Raw genomic sequence first — 23,699 nt, 5'->3', positions numbered from 1 at the left:
TGAAGGGGCTGTCAAACTCGAAACACCAACTCCAGTCTATTTATCTGTTTACCAGCAGACATGTAATTGTTCTAACAACTGGTGTCACCAGATTTGTAAAACCTTAAAAAGGCAGCACACGCAAGGGAAATAAGAGTCTAATGGAATACCAGGATCATGGCTGCACTTGGAGGGACCATCATCTTTCAAAATTCAAACAAATTAGAAAGAGGTCTGAAGGCAAAAAATAGCTGCAGGAGAATATAAAAGCATGAAAGCATGTCTTGCACATAGATTTCTACCGAATCATTTTGAATTTAAGATCCTTTTACATCAATGATGGAGATGGATTGAGGAAAACAAGAACACTTCCAAACCAACAAATAATTTAACTTAAATCATAAAGGGTCAGAGATTGGGCACCAAGAGATCCAATTTCAATTCATTTGGAACTCGGGAAAGGAATCATTGACCATAATAGGGAGGCTGACCTAGCAGTGGTGCACCACCTGGAGGTGGCATTCTCATGGAAGTCGCACCAGGTTGGGAAAGGGGTGATGAACCAGCAGGTGGCGCAGCATTCATGTATGTAGGGACTGCAGACGCTTGATATGCTTGACCAGGAACAGTCCCAGGCACTGATCCGTATGATGGTCTAACCTGTAAACTTGGATCCCAAGCAGGAACTTGTCCGGCAGAGGGTTGAGCTTGCATTGCCGCTGAAGCTGCATAGTCAGTCCCAGGGTATGATGGAGCATTCTGAGGATTCTGCCAAGCATTTGGAGTGGCAGGCATACCTGGACCTTGTGTCGCAAGCAAACTTAGGTCTGAGATTGTGTAATCTCTACTTTTATCACTGTAAGCCTGTGGCAAAAAGTGAAACTAGTCAGAATCACATGCAGCGCATCTGTCAAGACAAATAATAAAACTAATTTAGCAGGTAAGGGTCATAATCAAGTGTCAAGAAGCATACATATTAGGGTTCATATCTTTTTTCGATCAGTGGGTCCCCCTTATCTTCTAATGACGTCTTTAATTTATTTTTCTTCTTTCCTTTTTCTCATGAACATTAACTCAAAAGCACATATTTATACCTTTACATTGAGATCAGTATGACGAGAGTATGATAGATGAAGCTTACAATAGCCACCCTCATATATGCAGTGTCCCTCTAAGGATTCTTTGGCGACAGCTGCAGTCGTGACATCTGAATGTAACAAATTCTACATCAGTAAAGCCTATCAAATATCCAAATCCAACGAAATAGAACATGCATTGCAATAATAATTTGCAGGTTGTAAGAAAATATGTCCAACAGTCCCCAAGGGACGCCTCAGACTCATAGACCTTGAGAGTTGAGATTCAACTTGTGGGTCTGATACATGGACAGATGGGGTCAAATTTGTTGAATCTTTTTTATTCAAAGGCTTCTTAGGGCGTTATCTATCTATTCCATCTTCTACATTCGGCCATTAACCACCTTCCATCTTTATTTTCTTTCTTTCAATTCTGTTCAGTTTCTTTAATTAGTTATCAAGAATCCATCAGGAACAGATCTCCTTCAAGAACCAATTTCTATTCATTCAAGATGCTTCATAGAATTCAGTTTATTCATTCTTATTCATTGTTATTTGCTGCCAATTTTTTTTATTCATTATTCTACTTGGTTTATTGTGCATTTCAGGTTTTTGCACACCAAGTTTCCTTTGATTCGGTCTATAGCCCTAGGTCAAATCTGCAACTTGGAAACTTTTTGATCTGATCCGCACGCATTTCTATCAGAGTCTTAGTTTCAAACATTTAGGAAGAGCAGCTGTGAAGGGGGGGGCTAAAACCAGTTGGCAATAGATAAAGGGACCAAAGACAGTAGGAAACCTAATACTTATTTATCATCCAACAATCTTCTTTCCTTAGTTTTTCTTTGATCCCATCACCTTATATAAGAGGTAGTCTAGGTGCACCAAGCATGAGCCAAACCAGATGTGCTATGCCTAAAATGGTTTAAGGCACTTTTGTCATCTGGGACTAAGCCTAAGCACCTTAGTACTTAAGTGCACACCTTGAAAATACTGTCAAAAACGTACATAAAAAAAAAAACATAAGACAAAAGCATACCCGGATATTGAATTAGTGCCTGTGTTCCGCCATTCTTCTCAAATATAGCAATCTTTTGGACAGTGCCAAATGCAGAGAATACCTTCAACAAATAACCAGTACACGAATAAGTGAAAATTTTGAAACAATAAACCTGTATTTCCAGTCAATGGAGTAACAGAATGTCTTACCGAGTGAAGAACATCAACTGTCACAGCATACTGCATATTTTCAATTGAAGCAAGTAGCACATTACTCTGAGGTTCTTGCTTTTTTCCATCAGGACCAACTACAGGCTGGAGATTACAAAATATTAGTGATTCCCAATATTGAAAAATAACTCAAATGTTTGAGATGACAGGGATACAACTACCTGCATGAGTCCCTCCATCGCAGTTGGATTGACAGGAAGGTATGGATTGGTATAATCCCTACATAAATGAGCAAACAAAATCAGAAAATAATCATTACATACAGTACAAATGCAAAGACCAATGTCAAATAGAAATTTTTGTATGGTCAAGATAGAAAGCATTTAAGGGTAATGAAGTGATGCAATTGCAAATGGATATAATAGAAGACAGGATTGTGGGCTCAAATCCAGCAGCTTCCTGTTTAACAGCAATAGCAGATCAAGCAAATAAGAGCATCCAGTTGATTTAAATTATATGAGAGAGAAACTCAAAAGCTTTCATAGGTATTCCGGTTAAAGACTAACTTAGTTAAAACCAACTCTATGGATGCTAACATCTTCATTTTGGTCAATGTTTCCATGGAAGTGATGAAAAATTCCATAAATGTACCAAGAGAATTTAGGTCAATCACATTTTTTTGAAGTGCCACTCAAATGATAAAAAGTATTAAATCGAACAGAATTAAATTTAATTATATATTGCCCTTTCCCCACAATCAAGTAGCTTCCCATGTCAATTTACAATATCCTTGCCCTCAGGATAGATGACTTCAAAATACTATAAAATACTAGCTAATTCATTAAATAGTTTGCAAACATAAAACTGTTGGTGGAAGTATCTACTCTAAATACAACGTGCCCAACAGGAAACACTAAACAAGCTTGACAAAACAATATTGAAATCCAAAATCAGATTGATATTAAATGTACTAGCGCGTTAGAGGATACACTTAAATATTCTAGTCCATCACTAAAAACATCTTGGTATAAAAGCAGAAAAAGGGGTGACCACCACTCATGGTACCAACAAAGCGGTAATCCCACAATCAACATGTAAATAACTTCCAACTATACCGAGATTTGCATATGCATGGAACCATGTTCAAAAGATTAAGAAAATTACTAAGCGCCCATGACAACACATCTGTGTGCTGACAACCAGGCTTCACTAACACCCTAAACGACAAAAAGCACACACGTTAATTAGCAACATATAATATGCCAAAAGAAAATTTTAGGAGGCACATTACTTGAGATTTCAGTAATGAACATGGACAAACATTGATGAATTTCAATAAGCACATAACTTGATATTTACGGGTCCTCTTTTACCTGCTCCGATGAGACTGAAACTTGATATTCAGATCAGTGTGTGCAGAATACGAAATTCGCAGGTGACAAGAAGTAACATGGCCTGGAAGCAAGTACCTACATTCAAAATATCATGATAAAACATTACAACACAACGGACAATGTTATTCAGTTCCCAAACCATATGTGTATGATCAATATGAAGGACAGATTTAAGTGATGCTAGAGAAAGGGGAAAATAAATGGGCATGTTTGGAAGGAAGAGACAAGCAGTCATACCTGGGAATACTTCTACCGTCCAAGGCATTCCTTGCTGAAGATGCAGTTTCAGCATCAGTGAATTGGATTAATGCCTACCAAAATTTGCCATAAAAATGAGTGTGATAATGGAAGATATGCAATCTCTGAAGGCTTAAAAATCTAAATGTAGCATCTCACCTGGAATCCCGCAGCCTTTTCAAAAGTAGCAATTTTATGCACAAAACCAAATGCAGAAAATACCTGAAACAAAATTAAATCAGAAACAATCAGATATCACAAACATAAATAGAAAAGAAAAAGAAGGAACATTAAAAACCATCACAAACATTGGGATTATGAGAAAAATCTTTGTTAGCAAATCCAAAATGGACGAGAATAAGTGCAGAATGACACCTGTGCATACATGCCTCAAGATAGACCCTTAGAGAAAGGAGTATGACGTACATGACAATATTTCCAAACTGTCTCCAACAAAGGAATCTAAATAAGGGGTACAACTGTCTGTGATTCAACTGATTTCAATCAAAAGCTGCTATCTCTATATGTAAAAGAACATTAAAAGATAACAGTTTGTTCATTTGAGATCTACAAGAAATGGCCCTGAACTCTCTAATTGAATATCATATTCCTTAAAAGAAAAGGGTTTAAGAACATCAAGTATCCCTCATCAGTCACATAAGAAATAACACGGGCGTAGGTAAAAGTGGTACTCCACAACATATGCTATGTTTAACTCCAGAAGTCCATAAAGGTTTCACAAGATTTTGACCTACTAAAGTAGGCCATGTTTAGAAATAAAAATACAAGACGTCCTCATTTAATCGTACAAACATGTTCCTTATTCTGGAGCTTAAGCATAAAGAAGCTTTAAAAATCTTAGACTATCTTTCCTTAAGTAGCAATATAACAGCGATGCAACAATAGATAGCATTTAATTGAAGACACAGACACAAACCGTAATAAGTACTTACCAAGTGAATTGTCTCAATGGTCACATCATTAGCTTCCACACCCTCAATGGTAACCAGCAAAACATTTCCTGGGGTATCTCCAGGACTTTTGTTGTTGACAATTTCATGTCTGTTTGAATATTGAATATATACTGTTTTTCCACGAACCTGTGCCGGCTCCGATGACGAAGCATAGTATGAAACCATCGAAATAGCCTGATTTAAGTCTACCTGAAAATACAAGTAACATCATTGATTAACAGAATACAGTCACTGCTTACCTTCAAATATTATCTAAATTCACTATTTGAATTAAACCATCAAAAATTTCACTAATAAAAGAAGAATGGAAGCCAAAAATTCACATTTTTCCCATAAGCCCGTGATAGATTACCCTCGACCCAACAAAACAATTAATCTTAATCCATCAAGATGAAACGAAACCATCAGTTCCCCCCAACCCCAATCCACCACCAAATAAAAATAAACAAATAAAACTTTGCAGTTCCGCAATTAACCAATCAAATTTACATAGAAAATAAAAAAGCAAAAATCAAATCAGATTTTTAACATGCCAAAAAGAAAGTCTCACAAAAAGGAACTCATAAGCTTACAATTCTAAGATGTGTACACATTGAAATTTACACTAGAAAATTAACAATCAGTAGTCGATTGCCCTTACCGTAACACATATTTTTTTTTACCAACGCCCAACGCAAAGCAATCCATAAATTATAAAGCAAAAAGAAAAAAAGAAAGAACCGTTGATGGATTTAGAAGCTTACAAATTCAACAAAAGCTTGGTTCCGATTGGCGCCGACATTGCACTTAGTGTTAACGATCTTCCCAAAGGGTTTACAAAGCTCAACGAGTTCCTCTTCCGTACACTCCCATGGGAGATTACGGAGATGCAGGACCTTCGATGGTGTCTGGGTATAGCGGAACTGAGTTTGGCTTGACGTTGACATCTAGGGTTTCTCAAAGGACGGGGAGGTTTTTCTTTTTACAGAAAATGCGGGAATTTGGGTGTCAGTTTTTTGTGAAGGGGGGGGGCGGGGGTTGATTGATCCGAGGCTAATGAAATATATGGTTCAGCCGTGAGACTTTCCGGCTTGACTTTTACAGATTTACCCTTGTTTGTGTTTCATGAATCTATACTTGCTATGTCTAGACTTAAATATATTAAAGCTACTTTGCATTTTTTTAAAATTTAGATTTTAGTTCTTATATTTTAATATTTAGATATTAAGTGTCTTTAATTTTATTTTAAAAAAATTATTCACAATTTAACTATGTTAAAAGTAAATTAATTTATTTAACTTTCAACGATTATATTTTTATCAATTTAAACTTTACACTTTAAAATTACATAAAAAAATTTAAAAAATGTTTTTCCATATTTTAAATAAAAAATAAAAAAATAAGGAACAAAATAAAGACTCTTTAAATTTCAAAAAATAAAACATAAAAATGATTTTAAAACTATAAAAAGATTCTCAAATTCAATCTTATCTGAACTGAACACGATTGGCTAATCAAACCAGCTAGGGTATTGGTCCAGTGAGAAGTAAAAACTTAGTTGACATGCGAACCAGTATAGATTAGTTGAATCAAGCTAAAAGACTGATCTAACCAATTGATTTCTAGAATGATCGGTTCAACTGATTTAAAGAAAATAAATTATAAAAATGGGTTCAACTGCCAATTCAACTAGTTTTTTAGCCTAGTTCAACCAGTTCGTACTGATTCACGGGTCGTCTAATTTTTTACCTCTCACAAAATCGATACCCTAGTTGATTCCTAATCCAATCGATCTAGTTCTATTTAGATAACATTGAATATTAGAATCTTTTATATTTTTAAAAATATTTTTTATTTTTAAAGAGTTTTTTATTTTTTTAAATATATTTTTTAAAACTTTTATGTTTTCTATTTAAAGTATGAAAATAATAATAATTTTAAAAAACTTAAAAAAAATACATACTTTTAAAGGATATGGACCAAACTAACAAAAAATGTAAATGTTGAGACTAAAAAAATTTAAAAATTTTTAGAAATCAGTTAACCCACGAACTAGTACTAACTAATTGAACCGAGGTAAAAAAAAACAATTGAACTAGCAATTGAACCGATTTTTATAATTTTTCAATATTTTATTTTTATTTTTAATAATTTATTTGCTTTGAACCAGTCTAGCCGTTTGTTATGAAAACTAATTGCTTAAACCAGTTTGAAATTGATTGAACTATCAATTCAACCAATTTTTTAGCTCGATTCAACCAATCTATATCAATTTGCAAATCAATGGATTTTTACCTCTCACCGGACAACACTTCAACCGGTTCCTGATCCAATTGATACAACTCACCAATCTGATTCAATTTAGATAACATTGAATTTGAATTGTTTTTTATATTTTAAAATCATTTTTATTTTTTGAATTTAAAAGAGTTTTTAATTCTCATTTTTTTAAATATATTTTATAAATTTTTCTATTTTTATTTATAATATGAAAAAATATATTTTTATGCACTTTTAAAGGGTAAGAATCAAATTGACAAAAAAATTTGTAAATGTTGAGGGCTAAAAAATTTATTTTACCTTTGGCATCATTAACTTTAACAACAAGATTAGACGAAGGAACCAATATTTTTAAATAAAAAAAGAATAGGGACTCAATGTCTCAAAATTAAAGTATAAGAACTAAATTTTAAATTTTAGAAGAGTACATGGACCTTTGACATATTTAAACCCCATACTTATATGTAGATAATATATATTAGAGGAGGGATTATAGGTGTTCATGGGCCGGCCCGGGCTGGGCCCAGAAAAAATTTCGGCCCGGCCCCGGCCCGGCCCGAAATATGGGCCTAGAATTTTGCCCAGGCCCGGCCCGGGAAAAATTTCATAAGCCCGGGCCCGCCCGGCCTGGCCCGTTTTTTAAATAAATACCAAAAATTTATTTTAAAAATTAAAATAAAATTAAAAAAAGTATTTTAAAAATATTTTAAAATTAAAAAAATTAAAAAAAGTATTTTAAAAAAATTAAAATTAAAAAAAAATAAAAAAGTATTTTAAAGTTAAAAAATAAAAAATAAAAATATTTATTATTCGGGGCGGGGCGGGCCGAGCCGGGCCCGGGCCAAAAAAGTGGTGCCCGAGGCCCGGCCCGTTTTTTAATCGGGCCTCATTTTTTTGCCCAAGCCCATATTTCGAGCCTATATTTTTACCCAAACCCTCCCATATTTCGGGCGGGCCGTCGGGCCGAACCGGGCCGCCCTGCCCATGAACACCTCTAGGAGGGATCCACTTAATTGGTGTAAAACTTAAGTCGTTTTACACAATTTCATAATTTTTTATACGATTAATATTTTAACAATCCTGACATTGAATTTATTAAGATATTTGTTCTTGTCATGCATGTAATTTTTTTAATTGATCTGATATCTCTATCATATCTATCTGAAATATTGTCTATATCAATATATATTTAACGATTGAATTTTTTTATATAAAACAAATAGTTAATTTTTTAATTTATGTCATACTTGACATATATAGTCTATATGAATTGAGATGAAATATGAAGGTTAGATTGTTAAAGTTACGGAAGGATATTACCCAAGTGTAAGTAGATCCCTCCCCTATATATTATATTATATTTACAAATTTTATTGATATTTGAATATAATTATAATTTAATTTAAAATTATTAATTAACATCTAAACGTAAAGTAGTAGTGATATTTACAAAGTGTATTGACATCTAAATATTATTATAATTTAATTTAGATTTATTAATTGACATTTAAATTTAATTATAATTTAATTTAGGTTTATTAGACTTAAATTAATATGGTAGCTCAATTAAAAAAAAGATTGAGGTAAAATTAAATTTTAATTTGAATAAAATTATAAGCATAAAATAGAGAAAAAAAGATTTTATCTATTAAATATTTTTTAATTAATTTTAGAGTTATATATCAATTAAAATTTAAGTTTAGCTCTATAAATATAGTATTCAACAGGTAGGCACATTCAATCAAATAGCATCTAAGAAAAATTACAGGTACAAAAATGAAGATTGTTAGTATTAATAAGCTAAAAGTTTTTTTTTTAAATAGAGAATTAAACCAATGATTCTTCGAAGAGATAATATTGAATCATATTCGAACAACAATGATACTAAAAAGATATAAAATATTATTTTAATTGATTATGAAGCAATATAATATTATGTCTATTTTTTTATTATTTCAATTTAATATTATAGTTTTTTTATTTTAGTTCAAAGTTTTTATATTAATTTTAATAGTAGTATGTATTAATTCAACATTATTTTATCTAGTTACTTAATATTTTACTATAGATTGTTTCTAGTTCTTTAATTTCATTATTTTTAAAACATTTTATTTATTCTCTCAATTATTTATCAAAATTAATAGGACTTTATTATAAATTAGACAAATCTTGTAATATATATTTTTAAATTTTAAAATAATATTATTTAATAAATTAAAAAATAAGTACGTAAATCACATGCAATGTACATGACATTTGAAACTAGTATATTAGAAGTAGATATCTTAATGGCTTAGGCTACCCACCCAAGCCCAAAAGCCTACCAAAATTTTGGAAGGTTTTGGGTAAAAATGTTAGGCTTGAAAATAGGCTTGGGAAAAAAATCGTTTAAAATATGAGCTAAACTCAAGCTTGAACATTCAAGGCCCGAGCTCAACCCGACTTGACCCTTTTTTTAAGTACAATATATTATATTATGTTATTTTTATGTATCATGTAATTTATAACACAAAAATTAAATCGATAGTAATAAGTAGGGATAAATATCAAAACTGTATATAAACTTTCTGCAATGTGCAATGCCATACATGTGTTGGGAAATGTGCCCATATATATATTCTATATATATCATATTTTATCTTATTGTCACCATTGTGTCTTCTTAATGATTAATATCACCATTGTCAACAAATGACTGTGATGAATTGCTCATTCGAGAATAAGCAATCCGAGGCCACATTCCATATTTATCAATCTACACAATGCCAATGAGTGGATATCGCTAACTCTTTAATTGAGTTATGAATTTCACTGTTAGTAAATTCATACCATACACAAGTAGGGGTGTTCAAACGATTAACCAAACTGAACTAGTATTAATCGAACTTTTTAATCCTTTAACCATTAATCAAACCAAAATTTTTTCAAAACAAATAACCGAACCAAAATTTTTCAGTTAATTTGGTCAACTGAATTAACCGAAATTTATTGTTTTTGTTAAAGCAAGTATAAAACATATAAATAAATAAATTTATAATGTTCATTTGATCGAATTAATCAAACTTAACCAAATTAATCGAACTAGTAATAGCCTAATACATATAATATATAATATTATTTATTAAGTTTGATTAATTCGGTTAATTACCCATTTTTAAACTGAATTAACCATTAATTGAAATTCTAAAAAACCTTTAACTGACCTCCGACCGAACTAGATCAATTAGCTGACCGATTAACCAAATTAGATCGGTTCGGTTGATTAATTTGGTTTTAACCAAAGTTTGAACACCTTTATACACAAGTCATGTACCCAACATACCGACTATTGGCTCGATCATCTTTAGCCTCCACTTATATTAAAGCACAAGAGTTATATATGCATGGTTAGTGACAGGATTTAGGTAAATCACACCATGAATGTCACAAGTGAATTAATTCACAAATAGATTAGAATTAATTCATCTTGGGCCCGGTCCAATGTATCATTCTGCCAGTGAATACATCTATGTCTCTACCTGTGGAATCAACAACTCCGATAGCCAAGACTAGTCATCTCCTCAATTGGAATTGTAGACGACATGATAATCTTTCTAAGTATTTGAATCAAATTCTCACTTTGATTCTTTTACGGGATTACGGACTCATTTAGGTTATCTACTGAAGTAAGTTGTCTTTCTCATTATGTAAACATTTTTACAATACCACTTATCATCAGTTTGAACTTAGACAATCAATGAGCTAATATTTGTTTGTCACAATTTTACTATGCATGCAAAATATGAAAGAAAGAAATACAAAAGATATAACAGTGAAATGTGAAACTTATTTTTTAATCGTTCAAATACATAGAAAACATATACATGTTTACTACAATATGGGCACATTTCTCAACAACTCAAGCCTAATTATATATGTCTGATTAGTCCCTCCACTAGCCAACAAAAGCTCGGTCGGACTGCATTTGAATTAGAATAAAATTCTACAAATTTGAAAATAATTTAATTGAGTTAATTTATTCGATTTGGAATTAAATTAGGTGGTCGTGAGAATTTGTTCAACTAGAGAGTTTGATTTTTTTTTTTGAAAATTTAATTTAAAAAATCTCACCAATTTTTGGGAAAATTAATTTTGATCAAGTAAAATTAAATTAATCAATTAATTAAAATAAATATGATAACTTTGAAAATGAATTTTCAAGTCAGGCAATTGGTCTAATGGATAATTAAACTTGAAAATTGGACTTAAGATCAAGAACTGAACTCGAAAATCAAAAACCCGAGAACGAAACCCAAAATTGGTTGAACTGGGCCTTGTGTGTAAAATAGGGTCAATGGTCCAATCGGTGGCTGGACCAGACCAGTCAGGCAGTCATTGACTTTGACCGAACTAACAGTAGCTGAACCGACTAGGCCCATTTGAGCAAAACGACTACGATTAGGGGTGTTGGGGGAGTCGTGCCGATAATAGCAACGCCATGCACGAAGATAATCCGGCAATCGGCGGATGGTCGGTGGCTGTGATTCTTTGGTGGTAAAGTAGTGAAAAAATTAGACTACTAGGACTCTACCGGATAACTTGATTTCAAATTAACTTTTCCAAAGATAATATTGTTTTAATGAATTTAATTTAATATTTATCTAGATATTAATATGAGATATTAAATTTAATTTAATATTTATCTAGATATTAAATTTAATTTAATGTTTATCTAGATAATAATTTATTAATTCAATATTAATGTGATTAATTCTGATCCTAGTTGAACTCTTTCTAAACTCTCCCTATATAAAGAGAGTATGAGTTATTATCCTGATACACTTGAATTGAAGAAAAGTTGTAGAGAGAAAAATCTCTAAAGAAATTATTTCATAAAATTTCTAGAAATATTCTTATTATTTACAATTTGACCACAAAATTTTAGAGAAATTACAAAATTTTCTCACTGGTAATTTTGTGAAAAATTTTCTAATTTGAAACGAGCCCACACTCAGTAAATGTGAGCTTAAGGATAGCGAAGAAGACTATTCGGTCGAAGCGTTCATCCTAGACGAATCATAAATGTGCGATTCTAATTAAGTGTTTATTACTTTAGATAACACAATCAAGTTCTTGTTTTTGGAAAAAAAATTAGAACTCTGATTTTCCCTTAAACCTATTTTCCGTTGCGTTTTCCAAACCTGATTTTCCAACAACATGAACTTTAATTGGTGCGATTTTATAAATGAAATTTTAATTTGATTAAATTTTCACAAATCACTAACAACATAATCGAATTAGCACCATTTTATATTTATATATTGCATACACAAATAATTATATTAATCCAATATAAAAATAAATATATATTCATTTCTTTAGATGTGTTCAATTGAATCTGTAACACCCCAAAATTTCTAATTTCGTTATTGTGAAAATAAGATACAAATATTTGTTAGCTCTAGTGGTTATGTTTTCTTGGAGTGTTTGGGAGGTTCCAAGTTCAAGCTTTCGCTTGGGCAAATTTTGGTATTTTGAATGAATTAGGCATTACTCTTGTTTAGTAGGCTTTTATTTGTTTGTTAGGTAAATTACATCAGAATGAGTTTGCTGGTCTAGTGGTTAAATGGTGTGTTATTATGGTGGAGGTCTTGGATTTTGGGGGTTATCGAGATTTTTTTTTCCTATAACCGAATTTTGACTCTCTTTTTCAAAAAAATATTATGCTGTCTATTCTTCTCCCTCTCCTTTTGCTGAAATTCTCTGAGTTTTTCCATCTTTTTCTTCTTTTTCTTCTTCTTGATTTTTCCCTAATCCATTTATTTTCCTTCATTTTGCACGCGGTTAGTGCTCGCTTAGTTTTAGTAAGTGTTTCTCTTCGTTTCTGTCATGAATCTCTTAACGACTGAAGTGGTAATTTTTTTCTCTCCGATTTGGGCATAAGGGGAGCTCGGCCTGGTGAATTCAGTGTTCTCGTCTTAACAATAGTTAAACAAAGGGTTATCGTTGGTGGTAGTTGGGTTTCTGTTCGTTCTTGGTTGTCAATTCGCTTGTAAATCTGTTAAATTAAGGTTGAGTATCTTGATTATAGGCTTTGGAGTGGTCGGGGACTGTTTTAACATCAAACAAAACCAGGTGTGTACCCGAAATGCAAAAAAAAAGGGATTCGGCGAAAAGCCAAAATTGCTTGCTGTTTGGACAACAGCACTAGGCTAACTTTGAAAAATCGCCATAAATTGTGGAAATCGAATTAGAGAATGAAAAAATATGGAATTAAAGCTTATTGAGTCTAGTTTCTCATAGAAGAAACGGTTGCAAGTAATGAAATTTTAAATCATGAGGTATAATAAACTTTGTGAGACAAGGTCAGATTGAATTCGGGTTCCCCTGTTCTAACTTTGGAAAATCATCAAAAATTGGAGAAAAATAATTAGGGGTTAAAATTTACATGTTTAAATTATTAATGAGTCTATTTTCAATAGAAATAAATGGAAAAATCATCCAAATTTTTTACTAATAGATAATTAATTTTTAGCAAAGAATGGACGAAGCTGTCAGACAACAAAACAGGGGTAAATTTGAAGATTTTACTGTACTTATTGGCTGAACCAAAAATTCTGAAAATTTTATGGTAGAAATGTATTTGAGTTTAGTTTCAAAGACATCAAGCGGATCTTAATTTGGAATTCTGTAGCTCAAGAGATAAATAATTTCGTAACAGTAACTCAAGTAGACAGCTTTGAAGGAACATATAAGTAAATAGTGAAAACATGTATGAATAATTAACTAGCACGGATTACATTAAAAATGGATCACATGGCCAAGGCTAATTTGGGCCGAGTGGGCCACATGGGCGTGTGAGCCCATTTTTCTGAAAAGTTTTGTAAGGTTGCATAGGTCGCCCAAGTCGACTGTGGACCTACTGTAAGGTCGGTAAGCTTTACTTAGACCTCTATATCTGTGATTTGTCTGTCTGATTTCTATACCGAGCATGACTTATGATATCTGAATGTATGTACTATTAATTGCATAATGGCATGACATATTTTGTATGTTGCATTGCATCGGAGTAGGTTGATGATATTTGGAGGAAGTGTCTGAAAGGCTATTAAGCCTATTATTTGGCAGCTCAGCTACAACCTTCTGATTATGTGCTGCATTTTGGTACAGCATGGTGTGTAGGGATGGGTGGGTTGATTTAATCCCCACATGGTGTGTAGGGTTGGACGGAGATGGTGTGTAGAGGCTGGTGGGTAGGATTCTGATTTACTGTATTTGCATGTTGTATCTAATATGGGCCAAGGCCCTAATGTATTTCTGAGATTGTATCTGAATGGGCTAAGGCCTAAACTGATTCTGTGATGGGCACAGGCCCCAGACTGTATCTAACTGAATTCTGTTGATTATCTGTATGCATATTTTCTGTGGGGATTACACACTGAATTTGCGAAAACTCACCCTTTCTCTATTTAATCTGTACAGGTAATCCCCAGACTTGACGGGTCGGTGCAGCAGAGGACTCGACGGTGGCCACACGTAAATTTTAGACTGTTTTCCGTTAATGCCTAAAATTTATTACTTATTTGGGGTTTTTGATGTATCTTCTGGACTATGGACTGGTTGGCTTTAAATTTGGGACTTTATACTATTTTTTATGGATTTTTTTTAAAACTACAACTCCACAAAACACGGTTTTTTTCTAAAAACTAAGGTTTTTTGTAAATAGAAATGATTTTCCCTAAATTAATTGGTTAAAAAAGCTTCGGCTAAGAGACAAGTTTTAAAGCAAATTAACTAGTTTTTTTTCGAATTAAATAAAAGCTAACTTACTGTAACGGTTTTTAAACTCGACAATCTTGTCTTCAAATCCCTTTCCATGTGACATCGCCAGATTCAACCATAACGTCTAGGCCGGGTTTGGGGTGTTACAGAATCAAAATTAAAGTTTCATGTATAAATATGAACCACAATTCAAGTTCTATGTGTATAATTGCACCAAATCAAAATTCATGTATCAAGTTGCACATTGGACCAAAATCATATATAAATTTGATATTAGCCCTAATAAATACTACTTTATAATGTAAATATTAAAAAGATGTTAAGATATCTATATATAAATTATAAATAAATAAAGTATTAAATTAAAAATAATATAAATATTTTCAAAAAAATTAAAATACAATATGAGATGGCCTACAATGGGCTTGAGTTAGCTATTGATAAATAAAAGGCAAGCTTGGGCAGACATTTTAAGCCCATATTTTGGGTTGGGTCAAGTTTAGACAAGTATAAAAATGTTAGTATCATGCTTAAGCACGACTAGAACTTAGCTCGACTTGGTCCATAAACATCTCTAATTAGAAGTGGCTAAACTGAGTTTAATTGAGTCCAACTCAGTCAAGAAATTGCCAAATATCTAATCATTTTACAAAGTAATAAATATATTATAATATTTTTTATATTTGAACCCCAAACATTATGGTCTTGAATATTTTAACTTTACATTTTAACCAAAGCTTCCATTGTTTTCTATCTAAATTTTTTTATAAATATATTTATTTCATTTTTTTTATCGGCATAGTGGGTGTGCCATAATTTAAAGTGGCAAAATTGATATTAAGTTTTGGGATTAAAAGTTCTACAAAATTTTGTGGGTATAATTAAAAATTTTCAAAAAAAGTTTAATGAGAATTTTAAAAAATAGGGGTTTAATTAAATTTTTATGTATTTTTATTTTTTAAGAATTAGGACTAAATTGATAGAATGTGTAAGCTAAGGGCTAAATTTGTTTTTTTTTTAGAATTAGGACCAAATTGATAGCATCTATAAACATTGGAGAACTAATTTTTTATGTCAATTTTTAAACTAGCTTTATTTGATAAATTGTTTTGATATAACAAACAAAAATGTGATTGAATAAAATTTGTTTTTGAACAAATAAATTATAAAGTTAAAAGCATAAAAATCATTTCAAGGTTTTCAAATATTTTAGAAAATGTTTAGAACACTTAAAATTTTTTTTGACAAAGTTCAAAAATGGTTTAAACTTTTTTAACTCAATTGAAACATTTTTAAATAGATTGAAAATCTGTTTCCTACAAAAAGTGTTGATATTTTTCCAACAATATCGACACCCATATAATTTTTGTTAATACCTTTTTCAAGATCGATACCAAACATGCTTACTGACTTGAAACAAAAAAATTAAACAAAAGTAAAAAGTATCAATACCTATTGTATTTTATCAATACCATCTTTGATATCGATACCGTTTTTGCATTCTGACTTGATGATCTTTCAAACAATCACAAAAAGTATCGATACCCTTTTAAAAAGTATCTATAAAATGCATTTGGTATAATTGTAAACTAACTTTAACAGTCACTAAATTAGACATTAAATGCTAATAGTATCAAAACTCGTAGAAAAAGTATCGACACCTTTCGTTGCAGATGAATTTATTGATATGGTATTTTCATCCCCAATGGCTCTATTTAATTCCTCAACAACCACAACGGTTGAAAATCAATTAGAGGGTATAAATATCAGCTTCCAAAGGCCATACAACAACAAGAAAGATAATAAAAGCTAAAAGATCAATCAAACAACCTTTGTGCTCAATTTTTCTATACTTTTCTTACATACACTTGTGAGTTTCATTGTTATTTTATCAGCTTAAGTGTTCTTCTTTGTAATTGTGCTTAATTGGCAAACACTTTGATCTTATAAGGGTTATTTTTTTATTTACTTATTTATATTTATTTGAGAGGATTTGTGTTTTAAGGTTTAGGTAGAAACCTTAAGAGAGTTTGTAAGGTTAAACATTGTCCTCAAAGGTTGTCAAATTAGTGAATTTGGGAAAATCCTTAGTTGTGGAAAACTAAGGTAGTGGAGTAGGCAATTGAGGCCGAACCATTATACATCATTATGTTCATTGTCTCCATTTATTTTCATTGCTTCCACCAAAATTTTAAAAGGCCAATTCGCCCCCTCTTGGCTATTTCGAGTTATTTTGTCGAGCTAACAATTAGTATCAGAGCTAGTCTCTTTTACATAGTTGAACAACAAAAAAGGAGATCATTGAAGAAGCTCAACAATCAATAGCTCGATCCAAACAATTACGTCTACTTCTGGGTCAATCTTTCTTGGTGAGTCCTAATCTATCTCCAAGCCTCCATACTTTAGTGGTGCTAACTATTCCTATTGGAAGACAAGGATGATGTTGTTCATCTAAGCAAATGATCTTGTCATGTGGGACATCATCATAGATGGTCCCTCCATACCACTTAAGCAAGAAGGAGAGCTCTTAGCTCCAAGGAGCAAGAAGGAATGGAACGAGGAAGATAGGAGAAGCATTCAACTTAATGCCAAGGCAATGCACACTCTATTTTGTGCACTTGGTCTGAACAAGTATAGTAAAGTGTTGTCATGCTCAAATGCCAAGGAAAGTCGAGACAAGTTGGAGGCCACTCATGAAGGAACAAGTCAAGTGAAGAAATCTAAAATCTAAAATTGAAATTCTCACTCTCAATTATAAAAACCTTCAATATGAAGTCGGAAGAGGATATCAAAACGATGTTCATGTTGGATTTGGTGCCTTAAATGTAGTATTTTCGTCTAACTACACATTTAATTTTTTTCAAACAGATTGATTAATGAAATTATTCATGAATTAAATTAATATACTTTTTATTATTTTCCTCACTTGATTTTTACACGCAAAGAAAAATAGAAGCAAATGTTGCTCATTGGTTGTCTAAATGTTTAACTAATACTAAGCGGTATTATGTGGTCGGATCGTAGTACAGAAAGACAACTTGTATTAGAAGATGAACCTAAATATTTCCTTAGTCTAATAAAAAATGAGCAAACCGATTGAAAGGCTAATATGTTGTTTATCAAGTCCAATTAGGGAGATGCCTTGTCTTGGACATCAAAGCAGACAACTCCTAGAAGATAGAGACATAGATGTGACTGACAAGACTGATAGTGCACTGGACATGACCCAAGCAACATAGGTCTTGAATCCGTTTATGGATTTATTCACTTGTGATGTTCATAGCGTGACATACCTAAATCCTAAGTGGATGATGAACTATGTATGCATGACTCGTACACTTTGATGTAAGTAAAAGTCTGAGTTTAAATAGATAAGGAATCGAAATCTGGTGCATTGGGTGTACGACTTCTACAGTATGTAGCGTCATTCACAATAGTGGAATTCATAGCCCAAAACATGGGTAAATGATATCCTCTCATTGGCACTACATGGTTGATGAAAAGTAAATGTGGTCACTAGTTGTTTATTTTTGTGATGGATGACTTGATTACTATTTGATAGTGATTGACTTTTTATGAAGGAAGATGTAATGGTTATCATGAGATAAAATAGGATCATATTGGGAGGACGAATATTATCCCAAAGAGATCAATGATATCCTATGAGAGTAACGCACTTATGACAAAGTCATTGGACGAGCACTAAGTAGTTGCTTTCATAATGGTATGTTGCTGGGGAGAGCTTAGTCAAGATAATATAGTGGAATGACTTTGTGACTAAATAAGTTTATAATTAATAGGTGAAAAGACAAAACTTAATTATAAATCATTTAATTGTTAATTGTATATGTCCAATCGGCCCCTCCGCTAGCTCATTGAAACCATAAATAAATTGCATGTTTGAATAAAAATGAACGGAATGAATAGGAAAAGAGAAATGTGAAACATTCTTGAATGATTATGGTTTTCTTCGAAATGGAGAAATGGAATCATTTGGAAATGAATGTAAGTTTCCAAAAATGAAAATGAAAATGGAAATGGGAATGGGAATGGAAATGAAAATGAAAACGAAAACTTGCAATTCTATATAGGATTACATAAAAAATGATGGAATAATGATTTTATGTTTTTAGACTGTTTTGAAGTCCAAAAATGAAAATAAGTCATCTGGTCATAGTGAACATATTGAGTTGTGACATATTGAACGAATTTTCTTGAAATTTTACCAGGAGATGAAATTGTCAAAATTTTATTAAAGGTAAAATCGTTAAAATTTTACCAGGATAAAATTAGGGTGAGAAAATTATTTAATATGTAGATATAAAAGTTTATTTTTAGAAATAGAAAAATTGAATTGAGTTAGATTATATTATAGAGTATTGGGTCAAAAAAGCCCAGGAAGTACTTGTAATTGGACCCGATTTGAGAGGGGCCCAAAGCCCCTCATAAAACATGAAAAAGGCACAACCCTAGTAGGAATACTAGGGTGTGTCGTCCACCCCTCTCCTACTTTAGGTAGGAAGTTTTTTTTTCTATTTGAAATAAACTACTACAACTTAACAAGAGTTCTACATTCTCTTACTATAAATAGATAGCATTGATAGAACTATTTACACAACTTTTTAGAGATTGTTATTCTACCTAAAAATAAAGAGAATTTATTCTCAACTTATAAATATATTTTTCAGAATAACAATTTTATCGGTTTCTATTATAGAAGAGAGAATTTTTCGTTTTCACCCTAAAAGGAAAACTTTTTCTTATTCTGTGTTTTTGTTTAATTGGTTCGAGACCACACTTAAAGGAGTTCGTGGTACAAGAATAACAGAGAAGATCATTTGGTTGAAAGCCGTAAAACATCAAGGATCCGCTTATCTAAAAACACATGTACAATTTCGATCTAAGATTTATTACTATAAATATCACAAATTGAGTCGGGTTTCAAAATTTTTATTTTCCACTAAAAAAGAAAATTGTGTTCAAACCTGATTTTTTCCAATATTCCGATTGTATCACCATTATCATCAATGGTCTAAAGTCTTATGGGAAAAATTATCTAAATGAAGAGGTGGTAAAGAAGTTGCTTCGAAACTTACCTAAATCTTGGGAAGCCAAAGTGACTGCAATGAAGAGGCAAATAATTTAAAAACGTTAACTTTAGATGAGCTCATCGGTTCTTTGCTTACACATGAGATGAGACTTAGCGAAAGGGTTGAAGAAGAAAAAGTTGTGAAGAAAAAGGGTGGTGTTGCTCTTAAATCCACCACAAATGAAGATAGGTAATCAAGTTGAGATGTGCATGAAGACAAAGAGATGACCATGTTTGCTAGGAGATTCAAGAGGTTCATGAAGTCCAACAAAATTAGAAGATTCCAAAATAAGGAGGGATTGAAGCTTGAATCTACCAAGGAGAAAGATCATATTATTTGTTATGAGTATAAGTAATTGGTACATATCAAGTTTGATTGTCGTCAATGGAAGAAGAAGGGATCAAGCAAACAAAAGCTTAAGGCAAATGTGGGTACTTAGAGTGATGAGGATTCCTCCGATGAAGAAGATCAAAAAGTATCCAACATTTGCCTTATGGCCATTAATGACTTTAAGGTCACTTCTAACTTGTCTAGTTTAATTACTTATTCATTTGATGAGTTACAAGATGCTCATGATGAGTTGGGTTTGGAATTTGAAGTCATGGTTTCAAAGAATAAGAAAAATATTTCAAATTTGAAAAATGAAAATGACTTCCTTTCCAAAACCAATCATGAACTTGAAGAGCAAGTAAAAAAAATGCAAGAAATTATTAATGGTTTTGAGAAGAAGAATTTAGACTTGCATAATTTACTCTTAAATTTTAATGAAGATCATGAAAAGCAACTTGAGTTGCTTAAGAGTGAAAAATCTCACTCTAACATAGTTTTTCCAACAAGGTTTGAAAAGGAGAAAATTTCAAACAAAAGTTTGTTAAAAATAACTTTAATCATTATAAACATAGAGGTCCTTTTAAAACTTTTAAGGGAAAATTAGTTAGAAGTATATGGGTCCCTAAAGGACTCATTACTACTAAAGATAAGTGTATAAACCATTTTTATTTTTGAAAAAAATAGGGATCGACTTTTTTAAAATAGAAATGGGAGTCGCCACCGATCTTTTATTAAGGTGTGACCGGTTCACCATTAAAAATAAATTTTAGGTCTGCGAGATTTGAGAAAATAGGCCCGGGAGTTGGTTACGCACGAGGAAGGGTTAGCACCCTCGTAACGCCTAAAATTGGTACCGAATCGATTGTTTAATGTCTTAGTGTCGAAACTTTGAAAAGATTTTGAAATGCGATCCTTTTATCTTGAATAAAATGAATTAGATAATCATGCTCACTTACTTCGAGGAAATAAATTGTCACACTCAGTAAGTTAAAGTGCAACGTTTCAAATCCTCAAAATTAAGTTTGACTTTTAAAACCTGTACATTTTGAGAAGGATACTCGATTCTTTTGGTCAAATGAGAAAATCGAAACCCAGTAAGTTAGGGTTCGATTTCACAAAATCCTAAATATCGAATATTGCCTTTATTTACATTCGTTAGAAAAATCCTCGTTTCAAGAAAACAATATGTCATATCCAATGCGTTAGGACACCACATATCGAATTCCCGAAAATAAGCTTTTATTTGGAAACCATAAGGTTTTGATTAAAGGATATCCTCGATTATTTAGGTTCAACGAGGAAAAATCGGAACCCAATACGTTAGGGCTCAATCTTTTCGAAGATCCCAAATGCCGAGTATTTTGAAGATTTATGTGCAAAACGATTTCAATGTTTTTATAAACAAATGTAATGCAATTGAATGGTGGTGCATAATTCAAAATGATAATTCGTAAATTACTATACATGCTAGTGGACACAAATAAATCAATAAATATCAACAAACAAATGCCATACACATAAAGGTAATAATCTCACACCATGCACTATTTAAATACTAACATTAATGATTAAAGACGAATGTATTAAATAATACGAAGCAAGTTAAAATGTAATAATCATAATACTAATTTCAAAATGGTAACAAAACATTTTAAAATAAATAGTATTTAAAATAAGTTACGTGAAACAATTTAAATAAATGGTAAAAGATTCTAAATAAGTGGTACATGAAAAGGAGTTTTAAATACTAATATAAATTGATTTAAAACAAATGGTATAGAAAATTTTAAAATTAATATATAAAGCGACTAAAAATAAAATAATATATAAATAACTTAAAAATAAATCATTTACCAAACAAGTTAATATGACATATAACGAGTTAAATATAATATAAAAAGATGAATTTTTAAAATAAATCAATTTAAGGATAATCACATTTAAAATAACATATATAAAAACAATTTAAACTATATCATATATATATCAAATAGGTGCTATATACAAAAGTTTAAAATAATGCAAAGAAATAGAAAATAAAATGGTTTAAAATGAAAAATGTATTAAAACAATTTAAATAAAGATTAAGGATCGAAATGAAAATAAAATAAAATATGCGGTATGATTTTAAAACCTGAAGAAAAACCGATTTGAAATAAAATCTAATGCGAAGGGACTTATTGCGCAATAATCCCATCAGACCCAAAGCGCGCGGATCCTTCCCTCGGGTCGGGTCACCGCGCGGGTCAAAGGCTGCTAAACGGCGCCATATTGTTTGCTGTACAAAACCCATCTTGGAACCCCAAGGACTTAAGAATCAGAAGGATTTTCCCCTTCTATTCTCAACCGCAAGCATTGCGCCGTTCATGCGCCTACAACCTCCACCATTACTCTGATTGCGACCGAGATGAATGGAGATCGACGGCCTCCAACGACAAGGTACGATTCCTTCTTTTTCTTTTGTGTTGTTTCGCATATAGAGAAAAAATAGAGAGAAAAAAAAAGAGAAAAAAAACTAAGAAAACCAACTGTAAATCACCTTTGCAATTTTGTTTTCGATTTCTCTGAATATTTTTATTCTTTTTTTATTCCATCTACGTGTCAAAAGGGGAAGCCTCTACAGATTTTTGTTGGCTCTTTTATAGCCGAATAGAAATAAAAAATAGATCCAAACGAAATACAATGCTTTTTTTCTCTTTTCTTTGTCTTTGCTGCCTTTGTTTGTTTGCGCGCAGATACGATCGTACGGGGGCCAACTGGGGTGCACGGCGGCATACGTGGCAGTGTACGTGCTTGACTGAGGAGATTGGAGGCGTGAGGCTACTGGGTCTGCTATGCGAGGGAGTTGCGGCGCCTGGTCTGTACCAGAAACCCTATGGTTTTTGGAAGTTGTTTAGGGCTATTAGGGTTTGGGCTTATTGGGCCTGGTGTAATTGGGTTTAGTGGGTATTTGGGCCTGTTGTAATTTGGACATGTTAATTGGACTTTTAATTTTGGTTTTATATTTTTGTTTATTTATTTCTGATTTGGGCCAGGAAAATTTGGGCCATTACAATAAGGATATCCTTTCTAAATGGATACCTAAAGGGACTAAAATCTTAGAAACTAATGCTTAAGGACCCAAAAAATTTGGGTACCAAAAATTAAAAATTAATTCTATGTTTGTAGGAAAAAGAGCATTGCTTCAAGGTGGACAATTCAAACAAAAACTTGTGGTACCTTGATAGTGGATACTCAAGGCACATGACCGATGACGAGCAATTTGTTGAATTGAAGCAAAAAATTAGAGGAGAAGTTACATTGATGACAACTCCAAAGGACTTATTGAAGCAATTAGCTTTGTTAGTAAAAACTCTTCGATCTTTATTGAAAATATTTTGTATGTCAACGGTCTTAAGCATAACCTATTAAGTATTAGTCAATTATGTG

The 23,699-nt window shown here is 32.0% G+C and overlaps 1 protein-coding gene across 4 annotated transcripts; it reads right to left on the bottom strand.

Annotated features, from left to right (window-relative positions):
- Positions 1 to 243: 243 nt before the first annotated feature.
- Positions 244 to 5,932, bottom strand: LOC107890457 (polypyrimidine tract-binding protein homolog 1). Of its 4 annotated transcripts, XR_005918387.1 has the most exons (11): positions 5,574 to 5,860; positions 4,810 to 5,019; positions 4,016 to 4,078; positions 3,857 to 3,930; positions 3,599 to 3,694; positions 2,447 to 2,504; positions 2,265 to 2,369; positions 2,095 to 2,176; positions 1,121 to 1,186; positions 777 to 843; positions 244 to 704 (listed from the first exon to the last, which is right to left on the bottom strand). XR_005918387.1 is itself a non-coding variant. In XM_016814874.2 (10 exons), the coding sequence occupies exons 1-10, from the start codon at positions 5,754 to 5,756 to the stop codon at positions 445 to 447; spliced, it is 1,383 nt and encodes a 460-aa protein (XP_016670363.2). In that variant the 5' UTR covers positions 5,757 to 5,932; the 3' UTR covers positions 244 to 444. The 4 variants fall into 4 exon arrangements, 3 of the variants coding, with proteins under 3 accessions (XP_016670363.2, XP_016670362.2, XP_040957523.1); XM_016814874.2 differs by having other exon boundaries at positions 244 to 843; positions 1,074 to 1,186; positions 5,574 to 5,932; XM_016814873.2 differs by having other exon boundaries at positions 244 to 843; positions 1,074 to 1,186; positions 2,444 to 2,504.
- Between the last annotated feature and the right edge of the window lie 17,767 nt (positions 5,933 to 23,699).

The sequence above is a fragment of the Gossypium hirsutum genome, chromosome D09, assembly GCF_007990345.1.
Source record: "Gossypium hirsutum isolate 1008001.06 chromosome D09, Gossypium_hirsutum_v2.1, whole genome shotgun sequence".
In the NCBI taxonomy this organism is placed as follows: domain Eukaryota; kingdom Viridiplantae; phylum Streptophyta; class Magnoliopsida; order Malvales; family Malvaceae; genus Gossypium; species Gossypium hirsutum.
This window is presented reverse-complemented; position numbering and strand designations above follow the sequence as displayed.